This window comes from Eumetopias jubatus, unplaced genomic scaffold, assembly GCF_037043125.1.
Source record: "Eumetopias jubatus isolate StellerSeaLion01/CBP00866 unplaced genomic scaffold, mEumJub1_p1.0 scaffold_4, whole genome shotgun sequence".
Classification (NCBI taxonomy): Eukaryota; Metazoa; Chordata; class Mammalia; order Carnivora; family Otariidae; genus Eumetopias; species Eumetopias jubatus.
The window spans coordinates 85,969,484-85,988,992 of record NW_028274810.1 but is presented as its reverse complement, the minus strand read 5'-3'; the positions used below and the strand labels follow the sequence as shown (position 1 = coordinate 85,988,992).

Here is a 19,509-nt window from a genome sequence, read left to right as displayed (position 1 = left end):
CCCTCGGCTCAGGTCATGATCCCGGGGTCCTAGGATGGAGCCCCAAGTCAGGCTCCCTGCTCCGTGGGAGGCCTGCTTCACCCTCTCCCACTCCCCCAGCTTGTGTTCCCTTTCTCAATGTGTCTCTCTCTCTGTCCAAATAAATAAAATCTTTTAAAAAAATAAAATTTTGATACATTGTTCATTCAGTTTTTTTTGCATTAAATTTGTAAAATACTGCATTAAAATAGTATTTATCTTAGCCATTGAGTTTCTGGTGTCCCTTTAATTTTTTTCACTCTAGGAGAGTACCTCATTCACTTCACTGTAGTCTTCACTTTGTCTGCACCTTACATGCTTGACAAATATTAGCAGCGTTCAATGAACATTTGTTGAATTTACTTATCTCCCTATATTTTCAAATTAAGTAAAACATATACAATAAGGTGAACAAATATTAAGTGTATTGCTGAGCTCCCTAATTGTTCAGAACATTATGCTTCGCAGTAAAGGGTGTCTTTTCACCCTCAGGTATCCAACAAAAAGTCCGTTTTGTAAGTCTCCCCTTCCCTGTTTTCCGCAACTCCCTTCCCTAGGCTCTCTTTTGCCCTGTCGGTTTCAAGAGATTTCCTAGACAAAAACATTCCAGATCGTCAAACTTGAAAAAAATATTTTCCTGGAGGACGGCCTATGACGTCAAGCTACCCGGTAAATCTCAGGTGACCCTCCAAGGGAGGCCGCCATCTTCCGTACGGCGGTTTGCATCCCGCGCATGCGCTTCTGTTTACGAGGCTGCAGAGAGGGGGATTTTTATTCCTTCTCGGCACCCTTACGTCGCGGGGCACCGGTGTCAAGATTTACGTGACGTCCGTTTCTTGCCGGAAGTGGAAAGACGAGGAGTAGGTGTTGAGCTGTCCTGAGGGCTTTAACGTGGGGGCTGGGGGCTCATTGTTTATAAAATCTCCGAGGTCGTGGGGTGGATATATTACCCACTTTACGAGAAGAGATTAGAGTGCGCTCGGGGGCGTGTTTCTAGTGTAAGTGGGTACGTGTCTTTGATGTTGGCTTAAGGGGACCTAAACCATCCTTTTAAAAGAACCTCATGTTCCGCCTCTCTCTCTTCGAAAGGCGTTTTCAGAGAGGCGGAACGCCCAGATTTTAGATTGATTCAAGCTCTGCCACTGACTTGCTGTGGGTCCTTAGGCCCCTCTCCGAGTCTCAGTATCTTCATCTATGAATGGAAGAGTAGACAAAGTCTCTTAAGTCACCTTTCAGTTCTGAATGTTATTACATGTCCAAGCCACAGAGTCTTGGGGGTTAAATATCGCTGGCCCCATTTTATAAGGAGGACATTGAGTCCCAGTTTTGATGACTTCCTCAAGATTGCACAGAAAACTTTTAGAGGTTTCGGACATTGAAACTAGAAGATTTTGCTCTAACTCCATGACCACGACTCCCTATTTACATATATGTATCATCAGTTCCTGAAACTGGCCTATAGCAGTTACTCAAAAAGTTTGGATGAATGAATCTTTTGATATCAAGGCCGATGACACAAGCAGATCTGTTGTTTCTCTGCCCCTCTAATGTATTAACAATGTAACACTTCTCCAGGTGTTTCTTCTGCTTTGACTGGGGACTCTGAAACCAGTTCTCTTGTCTTCTGCTTAATTAGACACCATGGAGGCACCTCCAGTCACCATGATGCCTGTCACTGGAGGCACCATTAATATGATGGAGTACCTGCTGCAGGGTAAGTGAACCAGGCAACTTGGATGACCTGTTTTCCTCTTTCTGTTCCTCATCTGTTGGGTTGAGAGGCTGTTATACAAAGGTAACCTGCATGATTTCTGGCACTCAATAGACAATTTTTTAAAAAAATTTAAATGTTAATTATGGTCACAAACACATAACATTAAGTGTACAGTTCAGTAGTGTTACTTATATTCACGTTGTATAACTGATCTCTAGAACTTTTTCATCTTGCAGAAGTGAAACTCTATACCCATTAAACACTAATTGCTCCTTTCCCCTCCCCTCAGCTCTTGGCAACCACCTTTCTACTTTGTTTCTGATTTTGACTGCTCTAGATATTTCATATGAGTGGAATCATACAGTGTTTGTTTTTTTATGACTGGCTTGTTTTACTTAGCATAATGTCCTCAAGGTTCATCCCTATTGTAGCATATGACAGGATCCTCCCTTTTTTTATTAAAGATTTTATTTATTTATTTGAGAGAGAGAATGAGAGATAGAGAGCATGAGAGGGAAGAGGGTCAGAGGGAGAAGCAGACTCCCTGCTGAGCAGGGAGCCCAATGTGGGACTCGATTCCAGGACTCCAGGATCATGACCTGAGCCGAAGGCAGTCGCTTAACCAACTGAGCCACCCAGGCGTCCCAGGATCCCCCTTTTTTAAAGCTGAATAACATTCCATTTGTGTATGTACTACATTTTCTTTATCTATTTATCTGTCATTTGGGTTCACCTCTTTGTCATCATGAATATTGCTGCAGCAAACATGGGTGTGCAAATATCTCTTAAAGATCCTGCTTTGAATTTTCAATATATGCCCAGAAGTGGGATTACTGGATCATATAATAATTCTACGATACTGTTATTAGTTCTATCTTATAGATCAGGAAACAGGTAAAGGGGGGGAGGCTCAGTTGGTTAAATAAAATAAAACAAAAGGAATGTAAGTTTAAAAAAAAGGAAACAAGTTAAGTAACTTGCCCAGATGAGAAAACTCAAGATCCAGAGAGGGTAGTGATTTTCAGGAGGTCATATAATGTTTTGTGGAAGAGTTGGTTTTTTTTTTAAGATTTTGTTTATTTATTTGACAGAGAGAGATAGCAAGAGAGAGAGCACAAGCAGGGGGAGCTGCAGGCAGAGAGAGAGGGAGAAGCAGGCCACCTGCTGAGCAAGGAGCCCCACAGAGGGCTCAATCCCAGGACTCTGGGATCATGACCCGAGCTGAAGGCAGATGCCTAACCTACTGAGCTACCCAGGCGCCCCTGTGGAAGAGTTTAGACTTTAATTCAGATCATCCATTTAGTAACTTAATATGAAACAACATTAGGTTACTAATTTTCACTTCTCAAGCTACCTCTCCAGTCTTTCCCAACTCAGTAAGTGCTACTATCATTCACCAGTTGCATGAACCAAGCATTTAGGAGTCAATATCTGCTTTTCACTTTACCCCCACATTTAGTCCATTTCTAAGTCCTATTCATTTTACTTCCAACATGTATTTTATTTTATTTTTTTAAGATTTTTATTTATTTATTTGACAGAGAGAGACACAGTGAGAGAGGGAACACAAGCACGGGGAGTGGAAGAGGGAGAAGCAGGCCTCTTGCGGAGCAGGGAGCCCAATGCGGGGCTTGATCCCAGGACCCTGGGATCATGACCTGAGCCAAAGGCAGACGCTTAATGACTGAGCCACCCAGGCGCCCCTCCAACATGTATTTTATTTTATTTATTTTATTTTTTGTTTAAAGATTTTATTTACTTATTTGACAGAGAGCTAGCATAGGTAGGCAGAGCGGCAGGCAGAGAGAGAGGGAGAGGGAGAGGGAGAAGCAGACTCCCTGCTGAATAGGGAGCCCGATGCGGGGCTTGATCCCAGGACTCTGGGATCACAACCTGAGCCGAAGGCAGACGCTCAAACCAACTGAGCCACCCAGGCGCCCCTCCAACATGTATTTTAAAAGTGTATTTTCTCCACCTGCAGTGCCACACCCCAGTTATCATCCCTCACATGAACTACTTTAGTAACCTTTTACTTATTACATTGTTTCCACTTCTGATTGTCTCTTCCCACACTGACAGGTAGTTATCTTTTTATTTTTTTATTATTATTATTAAGTAAACTTTGTGCCTCCGCCGTGGGGCTTGATCAAGAGTTGCATGCTTGGGGTGCCTGGGTGGCTCAGTTGGCCGAGTGTCCGACTGTTGATTTTAGCTCAGGTCCTGATCTCAGGGTCATGGGATCAAGCCCCCTGTCCGCCTCTGTGCTCAATGGGGAGTCTGCTTCTCTCCCTCTCCCTCTGCCCCTCTCCATGCATGCTCTCTCTCAAATAAATAAATAAATCTTTAAAAAAAAAAAAAAGAGTTGCATGCTCTACCAACTGAGCCTGATAACAGTATAACACTTCTTCAGGTGTTTCTTGTGCTTTACTTGACTGGGGACTTGGACACCAGTTCTGTTGTCTTCAGCTTAATTAGACACCATGATGCCTGTCACTGGAGGCACCATTAATATGATGGAGTACCTGGGGGCGCCTGGGTGGCTCAGTCGGTTAAGCGGCTGCCTTCGGCTCAGGTCATGATCCTGGGGTCCTGGGATCGAGCCCCGCGTCGGGCTCCCTGCTCAGCAGAGAGCCTGCTTCTCCCTCTCTGCCTGCCTCTCTGCTTACTTGTGCTCTCTCTCTCTCTCTGTCCAATAAATAAAATAAAATCTTTAAAAAAAAAAAATATGATGGAGTACCTGCTGCGGGGGACCTACCAGGCGTCCCTAGTAGTCATCTTTTCAAAAATTATTTTATTATTTAAAAATTCAAATATAAATAGAGACTAATATAGTGAACAGTCCATTTCCATCGTCTAGATTTCAGTTTGTATCATTTTTTTAAAAGATTTTATTTATTTAGGGGCGCCTGGGTGGCTCAATTGTTAAGCATCTGCCTTTGGCTCAGGTCGTCTTTTTAAAGATTTTATTTATTTGTTCCCAGGACCCTGGGATCATGACCTGAGCCGAAGGCAGATGCTTAATGACTGAGCCACCCAGGCGCCCTCAGTTTGTATCATTTTGCCATATTTGCTTCTCATCTTTTTTCTTTTGCTGTTCTTTTTTTTTTTTTTTTTTAAGAGAGGGAGGGGAGGGAGGGTAGCAGAGGGAGAGGAAGAGAGAGAATCTTAAGCAGGCTCCACTCCTAGCACAGAGCCCAACGCAGGGCTTGATCTCACAACCCTGAGATCACGACTTGAGCCCAAATCAGGAGTCGGATGCTTAACTGACCGAGCCATTCAGGCGCTCCTTAAGATTGTATATTTAAGTAATCTCTACACCTAACGTTGAGCTCAAAACTTACAACCCCAAGATCAGGAGTCACCTGCTCCACCAACTGAGCCACCCAGGCACCCCTCTTTGCTGTTCTTAAAGAAAATTTTATGACCTCATAACATTTTACCCCTCAACTCTTCAGTATGCAACTCTAAAAACCAAGGATATTTTTCTTCATAACCTTAATACTATCATTATTATCTTTTTTTTTTAAGATTTTATTTATTTATTTGACAGAGACACAGCGAGAGAGGGAACACAAGCAAGGGGAGTGGGAGAGGGAGAAGCAGGCTCCCCATAGAGCAGGGTGCCCGATGCGGGGCTCGATCCCACGACTCTGGGATCATGACCTGAGCTGAAGGCAGCCGCCTAACGACTGAGCCACCCAGGTGCCCCCTATCATTATTATCTTAAGAAAATTAATAATATATTCTAATATCACCTAACATCTAGTCCATATGCAAAAGTTTCTCCTCTATTGTCCCCAAAACGTATTTTGTAAACAGGATGCAATCAAGTATCATGCAATTGTCTTGATGAGGAGTCCATACCAGTGTTCCTGGAATGATCCTTTGAAAATGTAAATCCAGTCATGTCTTTCCCTGTTTTGTTGAAAATAAAGTGTGGCACACATAGCTGTCCACCTTCACCATGGACTGTATGTCAGTCCTACACTGCTGTGGCCCAGGCCAAATCCTCACTTCATCTCATCTTCCTTCTCTCTCACAGCGTTTCAAGCACACTGATACCTTTCCATTTTCTTTCATTCCCCAGGCCCTTTCCTGCCTCTGTGCCTTAGCACTTGATGATCCCTCTGGCCCAATACTTTTCTCCAGCTCTTCAAATAACCATCTCATTTTCATCCTTCAGGTTTCAGCTCAGTTGCATACCCTTAGGGAGACCTTCTCTGACTCCAGCCCCTCAGAGAGGTCTTCTCTTCTCCACCCCCACCAATTGCTCTCTATCCCATCTCCCTTTTATTTCCTTGTATTTCTGTTTATTTACTTCCTTATTTTGTGCTTCCCCCACTAAAGTGTAATCTCCATTAGAGCATGGACCCCTACTTCCTAGCATAGTACCTAGAATAGCATTCAAGAAGTATAGGTTAAATGAACCAACACTCACAAAGCTCCTCAAATGTTTGAGAAACGGGGTTGCCTGGGTGGCTCAGTCCATTAAGCATCTGCCTTCGCCTCAGGTCATGATCCCAGGGTCCTGGAATCGAGCCCCATATCAGGCTCCCTGCTCCCTGCTAAAATCTTTAAAAAAAAAAATGAGGAATGGGGGCACCTGGGTGGCTCAGTCGTTAAGCGTCTGCCTTCAGCTCAGGTCATGATCCCAGGGTCCTGGGATCGAGCCCCGCATCAGGCTCCTGCTTGGCGGGAAGCCTGCTTCTCCCTCTCCCATTCCCCCTGCTTCTCCCTCTCCCATTCCCCCTGCTTGTGTTCCCTCTCTCACTGTGTCTCTCTCTGTCAAATAAATAAATAAAATCTTAAAAAAAAAAATGAGGAATGAACAAACACATGTCTGATACTGTCCTGAATGTAGGGTACAATGTATTGAATGTAGGACTTGTTCCCTGCTCCCATGATCTTCTGTCCTGTGATTACTGGGATCTGATCTGTTGCTTTTCCTACAACGTTCCCTATTTCCAAAAATTCAGTCCTTTGAGTCTCACTGTCAATATTTACCATAGTAACGATATATACTCATTTATTTTAACAGATTTATTCAGTACATATTTGATATATTCCTAGCATTGGAGTATCAGCAGTGGAGGAAGAAAGATGAGTAAAGTATCAATATACAATTGATACATTGAAAGATGACTAAAGAATTGAGGTGATAATGCTAAAGAAACCTCAAGCAGGGAGGTGGAAAGAGATTGGAGGGAGATGTGCTGTCTTATTTAGGGTGATCAGAAAAGGCCTCTCTGATAAAGTGATACTTGAGCAAAGACCTGAAGAAAGTGATGGGGTGAGGCATGCGGATACTGGTGAAGAAAATTTTCTAAGTGTAGGACTAAGGGAAGAGGCTCTGAAGAGAAATACTTTATCAAATACTTGGCATTTTCAGGAAACAACAGGAAGATCACTGTGGCTGGAGAGAGTGATCTAGGGAGATAGTAGAAGGAAATGATGTTGGACTGGTAGCAGAGACCACAATGTATAGGGCCTTGTAGATGATGGTAAAGACTTTGGGATTTATTCTGAATGACACAGGAAGCCATTGGAGGGTTCTGAGGAGAGGAGTGTCATTATCTGTCTTATATTCTAAAAAGACCACTTGGTTGTTGTATGGAAAAGAGAAGAAGCAGGCAAGGGTAGAAGCAGGCTATTGCAAAAACCAGGCAAGAAATGAGGGAGACTTGGACTAGATGGAAATGAATGGGGAAGTGGGAAGTGGTTGGATTCTGCATATATTTTATTTTTTTAAGATTTTATTTATTTATTTGACAGAGAGAGACACAGTGAGAGAGGGAACACAAGCAGGGGGAGTGGGAGAGGGAGAGGCAGGCTTCCCGCGGAGCAGGGAGCCTGATGCGGGGCCCGATCCCAGGACCCTGAGATCATGACCTGAGCCGAAGGCAGACGCTTAATGACTGAGCCACCCAGGCGCCCCTCTGCATATATATTAAAAGTATGGATTGGATATAGGATATGGGGGAAAGAAAGGAGTCAGGATGATTCTGTGGTTTGGAGCCTGGGCAACTAGAAGCAGAGAGTTTCCATTTACTGTGATGGAGAAGACTGCAGGAGGAATAAGATTGTGGAGGAAAAGCCAACAGTTGGATACTGAACATAGGAAGATGAAGATGTCTGTTAGGCATCCAAGTGGAGAAGCTGAGGAGACAGTTGGCTATATGAGTCTGTAGTTCATGAGATAGATATGGGAGTCCTCAGAGCATAAATGATATTTGAAGCCATAGCACCAAGTTAGGTCACCTTGGGAGGAAGAGATTGTTGATAAAGAGGACTAGGATTGAGTCCTAGGGTCCTCCAGTATTTAGGGAAGATGAGAAAGACCCAGCAAAGTAGACTTAAAAGGAATGGTCAGTGATTTAGGTGAAGAACTAAGAGAAGAGTTGTGTCCCAGATGTGAAGGGAAGAATAGATTTCGAGGTGGGTGTAATCTAACAACCAGGTCAGATGCTGCTAGGAGGATGAATTAGAGGAGAACAAAGATCGGTGTATTTCTATGGAGCATTTCATTCTCTTACTTAAATATGTGACATAAAAAGGAAATGTTGTAATCTATAGATGAAAAACTTGTGTTGCTGGAAATAGAAGATAATTTTTCAAATAAATGACAAGAGTATTATTATTATTGTAGATAGATACTATGGTTGTTCAAGCCTCTGAGCCCAGAGCCCGTTGGCGATTAGCATTTAGGGAAGGCCTAAAGACTTTCTAGTAAGACTTTCTTAGTTGTAAGACAATGCAAAAAAAACTGAAAGGGGATTAACTTTCTCAAAATGTTATCCAGTACCTTGGCAGCATAACCCCTCTGAAATCTCATGTACTGGACCTATGCTTTACGAACACTGCAGTAAACTGTTTTGGTTTTTCATTTAAGTTTTTTCAATCTTTTGCTAATCCCAGTACCCAAAATGGAAGATGGGACTCAACAGTACTCTTTCCTTCTTCAGGAAGCGTTTTAGATCACAGTTTGGAAAGCCTCATCCACCGCCTTCGGGGTTTGTGTGACAACATGGAACCTGAGACTTTCCTTGACCATGAGATGGTATTCCTCCTTAAGGGCCAGCAGGCTAGTCCATTTGTTCTAAGGGCCCGGCGTTCTATGGATAGGGGAGGGGCACCCTGGCATCTGCGCTACCTGGGACAGCCGGAAATGGGAGACAAGAACCGCCATGCCCTGGTGCGAAATTGTGTAGACATTGCAACATCTGAGAACCTCACTGACTTCTTGATGGAAATGGGATTCCGCATGGACCATGAGTTTGTCGCCAAGGGTCACTTGTTCCGCAAGGGTATCATGAAGATTATGGTGTATAAGATCTTCCGCATCCTGGTCCCAGGAAACACAGACAGCACTGAGGCCTTGTCACTTTCCTATCTTGTGGAACTGAGTGTCGTTGCACCAGCTGGGCAGGACATGGTCTCTGATGACATGAGGAACTTTGCCGAGCAGCTGAAACCTCTGGTTCACCTAGAGAAAATAGACCCCAAGAGGCTCATGTGACTAAGACAGTCTGTCTGCCACTGGGGCCTGTCCTCACCTGTTACAAAAAAGAAGATGTTATAAATGTCCCATTTCACCATTGCCAGCCAGACATTCTTCCCCCAGAAAGGAGGACAGTGAGGACTTAGCTGGTTCTTGACACTGTTTTCCTCATGGGGCAAGTTCACCTTTGTGACAGCCTTTCCGAATTAAAGGCTTAGGATAACATGGAGAATCTATCCAGTCGCTCTGTATAATGAGAGGAAACTGGAATAAATTAGCTTTTAGAAAGGAAGATCTTTTAATTGTTTTGCTATTTGTGTATAAGGTTTATAAAGTAGGGACTGCGAGTGTATTGTGTGGTAATAAAGACTATGAAGAGAAACATCTGTGATTCCAGTTCTTCATCACCCCACTAATTTGGGGTGGATTCACTACCAGTGGGAATGAAAAAAATGGCAGTTTTTAGTTTTAATTCTGATAGAGATGATAGTTGTTACCTTTAACCAAAGTAGCACGTTTGTTGAAAAATTTTTAAATACAAAAATAAGAAAAACAACCTGTAATCCTATTATTCAAAAATATATGCTATTTCTATTCTGGTATATATCCTTCTAGTCTTTATTTTTATAAATTTATATATACGAGATATATTTATTTTATAAAGTATTCTGTATATACTGGTTTATACCCTTCTTTTTTTGTTTAATCTCTCATTAACACCTTTTCAGGATATTAGGCTATAGTGTTCTTCTGTAAAAACAAAAAACCTCATTTAAATAGGGAAATTGAGGCAGAGATTAATTAGCTTTCCCTGAACTCTACAGATACTAATCAGCAGAGATCGTTTGTTAATACTGATAATTATAATTGCTATGTGTATCCCATTGTGTGGATTTTCCATAACTTCATTGATTCCCCCTACTTTGGGATTTTTAGTTTGTTCCCAATTTTTGGCTTTTATAAACATCCTCTAGCGGCGCCTGAGTGGCTCAGTCTGTTGAGCATCTGACTCTTAGTTTCAGCTCAGGTCGTGATCTTGGGGTCATGGGACTGAGCCCCGCATAGGGTTCCCTGCTGGATGCAGAATCTACTTGAGATTCTCTCTCCCTTTGCCCCTTCCCCTGCCCCCATGCTCGCTCTCTCTAAGATAAATGGATAAAATCTTAAAAAAAAAAAATAGAAAAAAACAATCCTGTAATGCTAGTGCTTTTAGTAAAATCATTGTTGACATCTATGACTATTCTTTAGGGTAAATTCTAGGGAACTGCTGAGTCAGAGTATGCACTGTTTTAAGACTTCTGCCGTACATTGCCAAACGCCTTCCAGAAATGTCCCAGTTTTCACTCCCACCAGCTGTAAATGATGTTCCCAAAAATGTTGCCAAAACTGGGTGTGACTATGAAAACTTGTTTTTCCCATTTGATGATAATGGTAACTAGTTTGATTTTTCTTTTTATTTTTTCTTTTATTTTTTATGTAAGCTTTATGCCCAATGTGGGGCTTGAACTTATGACCCCAAGATCAAGAGCTACACACTCTACCGTCTGAGCCAGCCAGGTGCCCCAAGTTTTCTTTTTTTTTTTTTTTTTTAAGATTTTATTTTTTTGGGAAAGAGAGTGCAAAAGCTTGGGGGAGGGGCAAGGGAGAGGGAGAAGCAGTCTCCCCACTGAGCAGGGAGCTTGACATGGGGCTCGATCCCAGGACCCCGAGATCATGACCTGAGCCGAAGGCAGATGCCCAACTGACTGAACCACCCAGGCACTCCTCAAGTTTTCTTTTTAAAATACTCATCAGTGAGGTTGAAATTTTTTACGTTTTTTGGACCTTATTTTTCTTATGTGACTTGCCTTTTCTTCATTGATTATTCATCTCATCAATTTATAAAGAGCTTTTATAAAAATTTTTCCCATTTATCATTTGAATTTAATATTTTTCTGTTTTTGAGAGAGTGAACACGAGTGGGGGAAGAGGCAGAGGAAGAAGGGGAAAGGAAGAGGAAGTAGGAGAGGGAGAAGCAGACTCTCCACTGAGCGAGGAGCCCAACACAGGGTCTTGATCCCAGAGCCCCAAGATCATGATGACCTGAGCCAGAGTCAGACATTTGACCAACTGAGCCACCCAGATGAGCCAAAGTGAGACATTTAACCAACTGAGCCACCCAGATGCCCCAATATTTTTCTTTTTTTAAGTAACAGTTCTTAGTGGGAGAAATGTGTTGCTCATTTTAATACTTCTAGAGTTTTTTTTACTATTTTTTAATTTTTTTTATTTTTATTTATTTGAGAGAGAGAGAATGAGAGATAGCACGAGAGGGAAGAGGGTCAGAGGGAGAAGCAGACTCCCTGCTGAGCAGGGAGCCGGATGCGGGACTCGATCCCGGGACTCCAGGATCATGACCTGAGCCGAAGGCAGTCGCCCAACCAACTGAGCCACCCAGGCGCCCCGATACTTCTAGAGTTTTTAATACATTGGAGAAAGTTTGGTTTGCTAAAAATTGTAGGTTATTCAAAATTTTCATTTTTTTCTGGAATCTCCACTTATATCACACCCCAGTTGAGCTACTTGGACAAATCATAATCCTCTTTGGTGTCACTTGAAAGATTATATGAATATTCTGTTAGGATGCTTTGGGCTACAAGTAACAGAAAAGCCATCCAAAGCTGCCTTAAACAGTAAGGAGGGCCTTATCTCACATGATGATAAATTCTAAGATGGGGCGGCTTCCAAGTTGGTGAGCTGGTCATTTCTCTGGCTGTGGGAGCCTGTTCTTGGCTTTCCCCTGAATCTTTTCAAGATAGCTTCCCCCAGCCCCTCAGTTGCAGATTGCATAAATGGGTAAATCCTGTTCCTTTCTTCACAGGCATATTAGCATAATGATTCAGGCAAGGCCCCTTGTTTTGTACTCTTCCCCTTTATTCCTAAACTCTACACTCATTCCCACTATCCTGTAGGCACCCATTCTGATACATTTGATGTAGGTCTGTGGTGCCTGTCTGGTAATATGTAGAGTTATATGAACGTATTCACTTCACATAAATGATACTGTGCTTAATTGTTCCTTTTTTTTTTTACTTTTTAAAAATAACTAGGTGGCTCAGTTGTTTAAGTGCCTTTGGCTCAGGTCATAGGTCCCATGGTCCTGGGATCAAGCTTCTCCCTATCCCTCTGCAGGCAGCTCTGCCTACTTGGGCACTCTCTCTCTCTGTCATATAAATAAATAAATAAGATCTTTAAAAAAATAAAGATAAATATATTTTAAAATATATTTTAACATTGCTTTTGTGATATGCTCTTGTTGCCATATATAACCTACCTCATAGATTTTTATTTATTTATTTGACAGAGAGAGACGGCGAGAGAGGGAACGCAAGCAGGGGGAGTGGGAGAGGGAGAAGCAGGCTTCCTGCCAAGGAGAGGGAGAAGCAGGCTTCCTGCCAAGCAGGGAGCCTGATGCAGGGGCTCCATCCCCGGGAGATCATGACCTGAGCCGAAGGCAGATACTTAATGACTAAGCCACCGAGGTGCCCCTATAAACCTACCTCATAACTTCCAACTTGCATGTACTTTCATATTAACAGGAATATTACTACTCGAGTAGTGCTTAACTCTGGCAGGTGCTTTTTTTTTTTTTAAGATTTTATTTATTTATTTGACAGAGAGAGACACAGCGAGAGAGGGAACACAAGCAGGGGGAGTGGGAGAGGGAGAAGCAGGCTTCCCACTGAGCAGGGAGCCTGATGCTGGGCTCGATCCCAGGACCCCGGGACCATGACCTGAGCCGAAGGCAGACGCTTAACGACTGAGCCACCCAAGTGCCCCGTGGCAGGTGCTTTAAATGTTTTAACTGACATACTTCTCACAATAGCCCTATGAGGTAGATATTATTAACCTCCATTTTATAGATGAGAGTAAGACACAGAGAATTTACTCAAATTTTCTATTTCCATTGTTCAAAGTCAGAATTAGTAAATGGTAGAGCCTGAATTTCCACTCCGTCTCACTCCAGAATTCTGGCACATCTCCACTTTGCATCCATCCATGTTTTTTACCCATTCAGTCTCTTGAGGATGGAAACCTAACTTGCCCTCAACTCTCTATTACCATAAAAAGTGCTACAATAAGCAAATTTGTAGATTGAGGTGGAATATTCCTCTGAACCATGTACCTGTGAGCATGCTCGAGTCTGCCAAACATTGCCAGGTGTCTTTTCAGATTGGCTGTGCTATTTCGCATTCCTATTACCAGCACAGGAATTCATACCCAGGTCCTCTTTCTAATTTGGCTAGTTTGGAGGATGTCAAGTGGCAGCTCTTGGCTGTTTTGATTTGCATTTCTCTGGTTAAAATAAAAATTGAACCTTTTAAAAATATGCCTTTTTATATATGACGTTGTATAGACTTCTTAGTATGTGAAACTAAAGTATATATATCCTTTGCCTGTTTTTCTATTTGGTTTCCTGTCTTGTTGGTAGGATTTATGTATATATTTTAGACATTCCATGTTTGTTTTAAAAGTCACTGTTCCTTCTCCCAGTCTGTCACCTTCCTGTTAACTTTGTCTGTAGGATGTGATGCTGTTAGTTAAGCAAATGCCCTAAATTTTGACCTTATAATTTGGAGTCTCATTTAAGAAATCTTTATTTACCCAGAGGTAACGGTTTTTCATTTTTAGCTTTATAGTTTTAATTTCTGGCACTTAGGTCTTTAATCGGAATCCACCTTTAACATAGTTTCAAGTAAAAATCCAGATTTTTTTTCTCCATACAGTGAATTCGTTTTTCTGTCACCATCGAAAAACCGTCTTTCTAATGCTTTGTGAGCCACCTTTATCACATATTAAATTCCCATGTATATGCTTTCTTTTAAACTCTCCATTCTATTTCATTGGTCTTTTTCTTTGTTTCAGTGCCAGCAACACAATGTTTTTATTACTGAGGCTTTGTCATAGAGCCAGTTCTACCAGTAGGGCAGGTAGCCTGACTTTTATTTCCCCCTCAAAATAGACTTAGCTTCCGTAGACCTTTATTCTGTCATATTCATTTTATTATTTTTTTATTGTATCATTTTTATTTTTATTTCTAATATTCATTTTAGGGTAAGTTTCAGTTTCTCACCATTACTACTAGAATTTTTATTGAAATTTCGTTGAATATATATAGATTAATTTAGGGGAGAACTGACACCTTTGCATGAAACACTCTCCGTAATTCACTGTGGCAGGCTTCCTCCACCTCTTTTAGGTCTCTGCTAAAATGTCAGAGAAGCCTTCCCTGACCATGCTGAGTAGCACACTCACTCGCCATCACTCTCTCTGTATCTTGTTTAATTTTTTCATAGCATTTATTACTATCCAACTTAAGATTATTTATTTACTGCTTCTCTACTAGATTATAAGATCCATGGGAAAAAGTGCTTTGTTTTGTTTTCTGCTATGTCCCTAGCACTCAAAACAATGTCTGACCTTTGGTAATCACTCTGAATATTAAACAAATGAATAAAATCTTTACACTGCTGAGGTTATCCCAATTATGACATTTATTCAGGTTTTCATGTCCCTGAATAGAGTTGAAAAAAAAGTTTTTTTTAAGATTTATTTATTTATTTATTTGAGACAGAGAGAGAGAGCAGGGGGGAGAGGCAGAGGGAGAGGGAGAGAGAGCCCCAAGCAGACTCCACGGTGAGCACAGAGCCCAACACAGGGCTCGATCCCATGCCCCCAAACCCTGAGACCACAATCCAAGCCAAAACCAAGAGTCAGGTGCCCAACCAACTGTGCCACCCAGGCACTGCTGAAAAAAAATTTTAATAAACTTCTTAGGCATTGCTTTTAGGCCAATTTCTGTAGACCAGGAGTCAGCAAACTACACCTATGCGGGTCAGCCGGCTGTCTGGTTTTGTAAATAAAGTTTTATAGGAATATCCACATTCATTTAAATATTGTGTATGACTGCTTTTGTACTACGATGACAGAATTGAGTGGCTACTACGGAGATCACACGGCCCATAAAGCAGAAACTCTTTACTATCTGGCCCCTTACAGAAAAAGCTTGCTGATCCTTGCCATAGACTAGTTTAGTTGCTATTATAGATCATGTTATCTATTTATTACATTTTTAAGGCAAATATTCCTGGTATAGAAGACTATTGATTTTTTTAATGTTTTTTTTTTAAGATTTTATTTATTTATTTGACAGAGAGAGACACAGTAAGAGAGGGAACACAAGCAGGGGGAGTGGGAGAGGGAGAAGCAGGCTTCCCGCGGAGCAGGGAGCCCGATGCGGGGCTCGATCCCAGGACCCTGGGACCATGACCCGAGCCGAAGGCAGACGCTTAACGACTGAGCCACCCAGGCGCCTGGAGACTATTGATTTTTGAAGATGATTTCTTACAAACTTGATTAATAACTCTTTTATAGTTCTAATAGTTTGCCTGCTGATTATGTTGTGTTTTCCATATAGACTATCATATCATTGGCAAGAGTGGCAAACAGAGAGATACATATCTCTCACTTTTCTCTTGTCTAAAAGAATTGGCCAGACTCTCCAATACTCTAGCTAACACTAGTGGTAATAATGAGCATCCACAACTGAGCCCTGATCTTAATGCTATTGCACCAAATGTCTCTATTAAGTATGATGAAAAAAATCACATGATTTTTACCCTTTGGTCTATCCAGGTGGTGAATTATATTGACAGACTGTCTGCTACTGGGCCATCCTTGTATTCCTGGGATCACTCCAGTGCGTCATGATATTATCTTTTAAATACCCTGTTGGATTTGAGTACCTATTATTTTGTTTAGGATATTTGAATTGTGGACTACCTTAATTGCCATGCAGAGATCTATGCAGTGGGACTACTCCCTATTTTTCCAACCTCTCTGCTGGAACTACAAGCTAAGCACTATGCTAGGAATGCTGGGTTACAACAATGGCTAAGATACAGTCCCTGTCTTTAATAGCTCCAATTAAATTGGCAGAAACAGATATTTATACAGCTTGTATCGCCATAAAAGTTATATGAACAAAGGTCTCCTTCCCCAGACGAATGACCAAGCAGGTCTGCTTCCTTTTCCTTGGATATACCTCAACACTCTTGCGTATGTATTATCTTTCTTTTTTTTTTTTTTTAAAGATTTTATTTATTTGAGAGAGAGAGAGAGCACGAGAGGGAAGAGGGTCAGAGGGAGAAGCAGACTCCCCGCTGAGCAGGGAGCCCGATGCGGGACTCGATCCTGGGACTCCAGGATCATGACCCGAGCCGAAGGCAGTCGCTTAACTGACTGAGCCACCCAGGCGCCCTGCGTATGTATTATCTTTCTTAATCCTCTTTGCCTTTCCCACTCATCTCTGCTTATGTGATTCCTACACAATCAAAAAACAGGATTAAAACAAACAGACAAACAGGATCAAACAACGGAAAGCATTTAAGATAGCGGTTAAGGGCTCAGGCTTGAGCGACAACTAGGTTCCAATTCTAGCCATGCCATTCACTAGCTATGTGGCCTTGCATGTATTGCGCCAGCCCCCCAGAGGATCTATTTCCTCATCTGTCAAACTGAGAATACCTTCATCACACAGAAGATCCGGTGAACTAACCTGTGTGAAGGCTTTCGACACAGGGCCTTACTGCGGCCAGTATTTTCCCTTTCTGTCCTGGTCCACAAGAAGGTCACAAAGTCTCTTTCCTCTGATTTCCGACATTTGATGGCAACTAAGTAGCATTCCTTGTTTCACATTTCATTATGTTCTCCCTGTAGTAAATCTTTATGTATCTTGGCTTCTCACACTACCATTTTATAGTTGTTTGTGTCTTGGCCAAGTTAGTTAAACTCTCAGAATGTCTATTTTCTTATCTGTAAAACAGGAATATAATAATACCTACTTCATAGAATTGTCGTATGAATTAAATGATCAATATGCATAAAGACCTAACGGAGTGCTTGGCATATAAGTGCTTAATACTTGTTAGCTGTTTTCAGTTTCAGTATTATTAACAAGACTGTATGCTTCTTATAGGGAAGAACTGTTTTGGGGTTTTTTTAGTCTTTTTATATAGTTTTTTATAGTATGTATATATAGTTTTATAGTATAGCATAATGATTAAGACTCTATAGAGTCTTGAGTTCAAATGTGAACTCCACCACAAGTATGTTGCTCAAGCTGGGTAGACTTCTCTAGGCCTCAGTTTTCTTATCTGCAAAATGGGAATGATAAAAGAACCCAGTTCCTAGAGGCTGCTGTAGGGATTAAATGAAATAATCCACTCATTGAGCATTAAGCACGGTGCCTGGCATAAATATTGATTTCTTGATTAATTAATATGTGTCAGGTCATGTGCTAAGGGTTTCATTTAGCAATGTTCTATTTTATTTCTGTGAACCCCATGACCCTTGCCTAGCTTAGTACTACTCATATAATAACCTTTCAGATATTTATTTAATAAATGAGTGAGTGAATTAGTGAATGCTGAATTGTATGCCGCAAGAATCTTGCCTCTATAAGCTGCTTTGTCCCAGGTTAACACTCCTCATTCCTCTGAGATGAGTTAGTGTATAAGCCATAAGGTTTAGCATCTGTAAAAAACAGGAGGAGATTATGAAAAGGGGGAGGTGTTAGACCCTGGCTTTTTTTACTCTAGAGAAATCACTCATGCTTTATTTTTTTTTTAAAGATTTTATTTATTTATTAGAGAGCAAGCGAGAGAGAAACAGCATGAGAGGGGAGAGGGTCAGAGGGAGAAGCAGGCTCCCCGCCGAGCCGGGAGCCCGATGTGGGACTCAATCCCAGGACTCCGGGATCACGACCTGAGCCTTAGGCAGTCACTTAACCAACTGAGCCACCCAGGCACCTGAGAAGTCACTTGTGCTTTAGTGCTTGAACTGATTTCTCAGAACTGGTAAAATGAATTTTAAAACATTGCTATAGACAAAAGTGGTAAAATTTACAACATTCAAGGTCATGAAGAACATAGAGAAAGGAGCACCTTTTTGGAGGAAATAAAAATTGATGCAACTGTTCTTTTTTTTTTTTTAAGATTTTATTTATTTATTTTGACAGAGAGAGAGAGACAGCCAGAGAGGGAACACAAGCAGGGGGAGTGGGAGAGGGAGAAGCAGGCTTCCTGCTGAGCAGAGAGCCAGACTTGGGGCTCCATCCCAGGACCCAGGGATCATGACCAGAGCCAAAAGCAGATGCTTAATGACTGACACACCCAGGATGCGCCAATGCAACTGTTCTTAAGGGCATTTGGCCTAAGGAAATAATTAAGGATGTGCACAAAGGTGTAGTTTTGTTTGTTTTTTAAAATATTTTATTTATTTATTTGACAGAGAGAAACAGTGAGAGAGGGAACACAAGCAGGGGGAGTGGGAGAGGGAGAAGCAGGCCGACGACGAGGTCCTCGATCCCAGGACCCTGGGATCATGACCCAAGCCGAAGGCAGACGCCTAATGACTGAGACACCCAGGCACCCCACAAAGGTGTAGTTTATTTATTTATTTATTTATTTATTTTAAAGATTTTATTTATTTATTTGATAGAGAGAGACACAGTGAGAGAGGGAACACAAGCAGGGGGAGAGGGAGAGGGAGAAGCAGGCTTCCTTCTGAGCAGGGAGCCTGATGTGGGGCTTGATGTGGGGCTCAATCCCAGAACCCTGGGACCATGACCTGAGCTGAAGGCAGATGCTTAACGACTGAGCCACCCAGGCGCCCCAAAGGTGTAGTTTAAAGCTGGTCATCTTAGTGATGTGTATAGCCCAAAAAATGGAAGTAATCTAGATGTCTTCTAGAAGGAGGTGGGATAATTAAATGATACTTTATTCACAAATGAGATATCTTGCAGTCATGCAAAAAAAATTGTAGTAATGAGTTTAATGACATGGAAAAATATTCCAGATGCTTAATTTATTAACTTTAGGCAAATTACTTCACTTCTCTGCCTCAGTCTCCTTATCAGTAAATGGGAATATTAATATTGCCTTCCTTATAGTTATCATGAGGATTAAATGAGTTATGTGTAAGATTACTTGGAATTGTACCTGTCCCATTTATAGATATAACCTGTAATTATTATTATGTGAAAAAAAAGTTTAAAAACAATGTATATGATAAGCTATTAGTTACAAAACACATACATAGGGGAAAAGGTATGGAAGTACTTCAAAATGTTAACAGCCACTTCTTGGTGTTGGAAATAATGCTGTACATTTTATAGCTGTTTTTCCTTTTTTTTTTTTAACAAATGTGTATGTCTTGTGTAACTTAAAAACAATAATTA

General features: G+C 41.6%; 1 protein-coding gene across 6 annotated transcripts; it reads left to right on the top strand.

Annotated features, from left to right (window-relative positions):
* Window positions 1-851: 851 nt before the first annotated feature.
* On the top strand, window positions 852-9,832 carry MED18 (mediator complex subunit 18). 6 transcript variants are annotated; one of them, XM_028114061.2, is made up of 3 exons: window positions 852-878; window positions 1,655-1,732; window positions 8,695-9,832. In XM_028114061.2, the coding sequence occupies exons 2-3, from the start codon at window positions 1,660-1,662 to the stop codon at window positions 9,246-9,248; spliced, it is 627 nt and encodes a 208-aa protein (XP_027969862.1). In that variant the 5' UTR covers window positions 852-878; window positions 1,655-1,659; the 3' UTR covers window positions 9,249-9,832. The 6 variants fall into 6 exon arrangements, with proteins under 6 accessions (XP_027969862.1, XP_027969859.1, XP_027969860.1 ...); XM_028114058.2 differs by having other exon boundaries at window positions 854-878; window positions 1,594-1,732; XM_028114059.2 differs by lacking the exon at window positions 852-878 and adding an exon at window positions 885-1,016.
* Window positions 9,833-19,509: the final 9,677 nt, after the last annotated feature.

Excerpts from the sequence above, each read along its gene's own strand:
- MED18 (XM_028114061.2), top strand. The coding sequence starts at position 1,660 with ATGGAGGCACCTCCAGTCACCATGATGCCTGTCACTGGAGGCACCATT. Across the intron at positions 1,733-8,694 it reads GATGGAGTACCTGCTGCAGG|GAAGCGTTTTAGATCACAGT; the intron begins GTAAGTGAACCA and ends TTCCTTCTTCAG.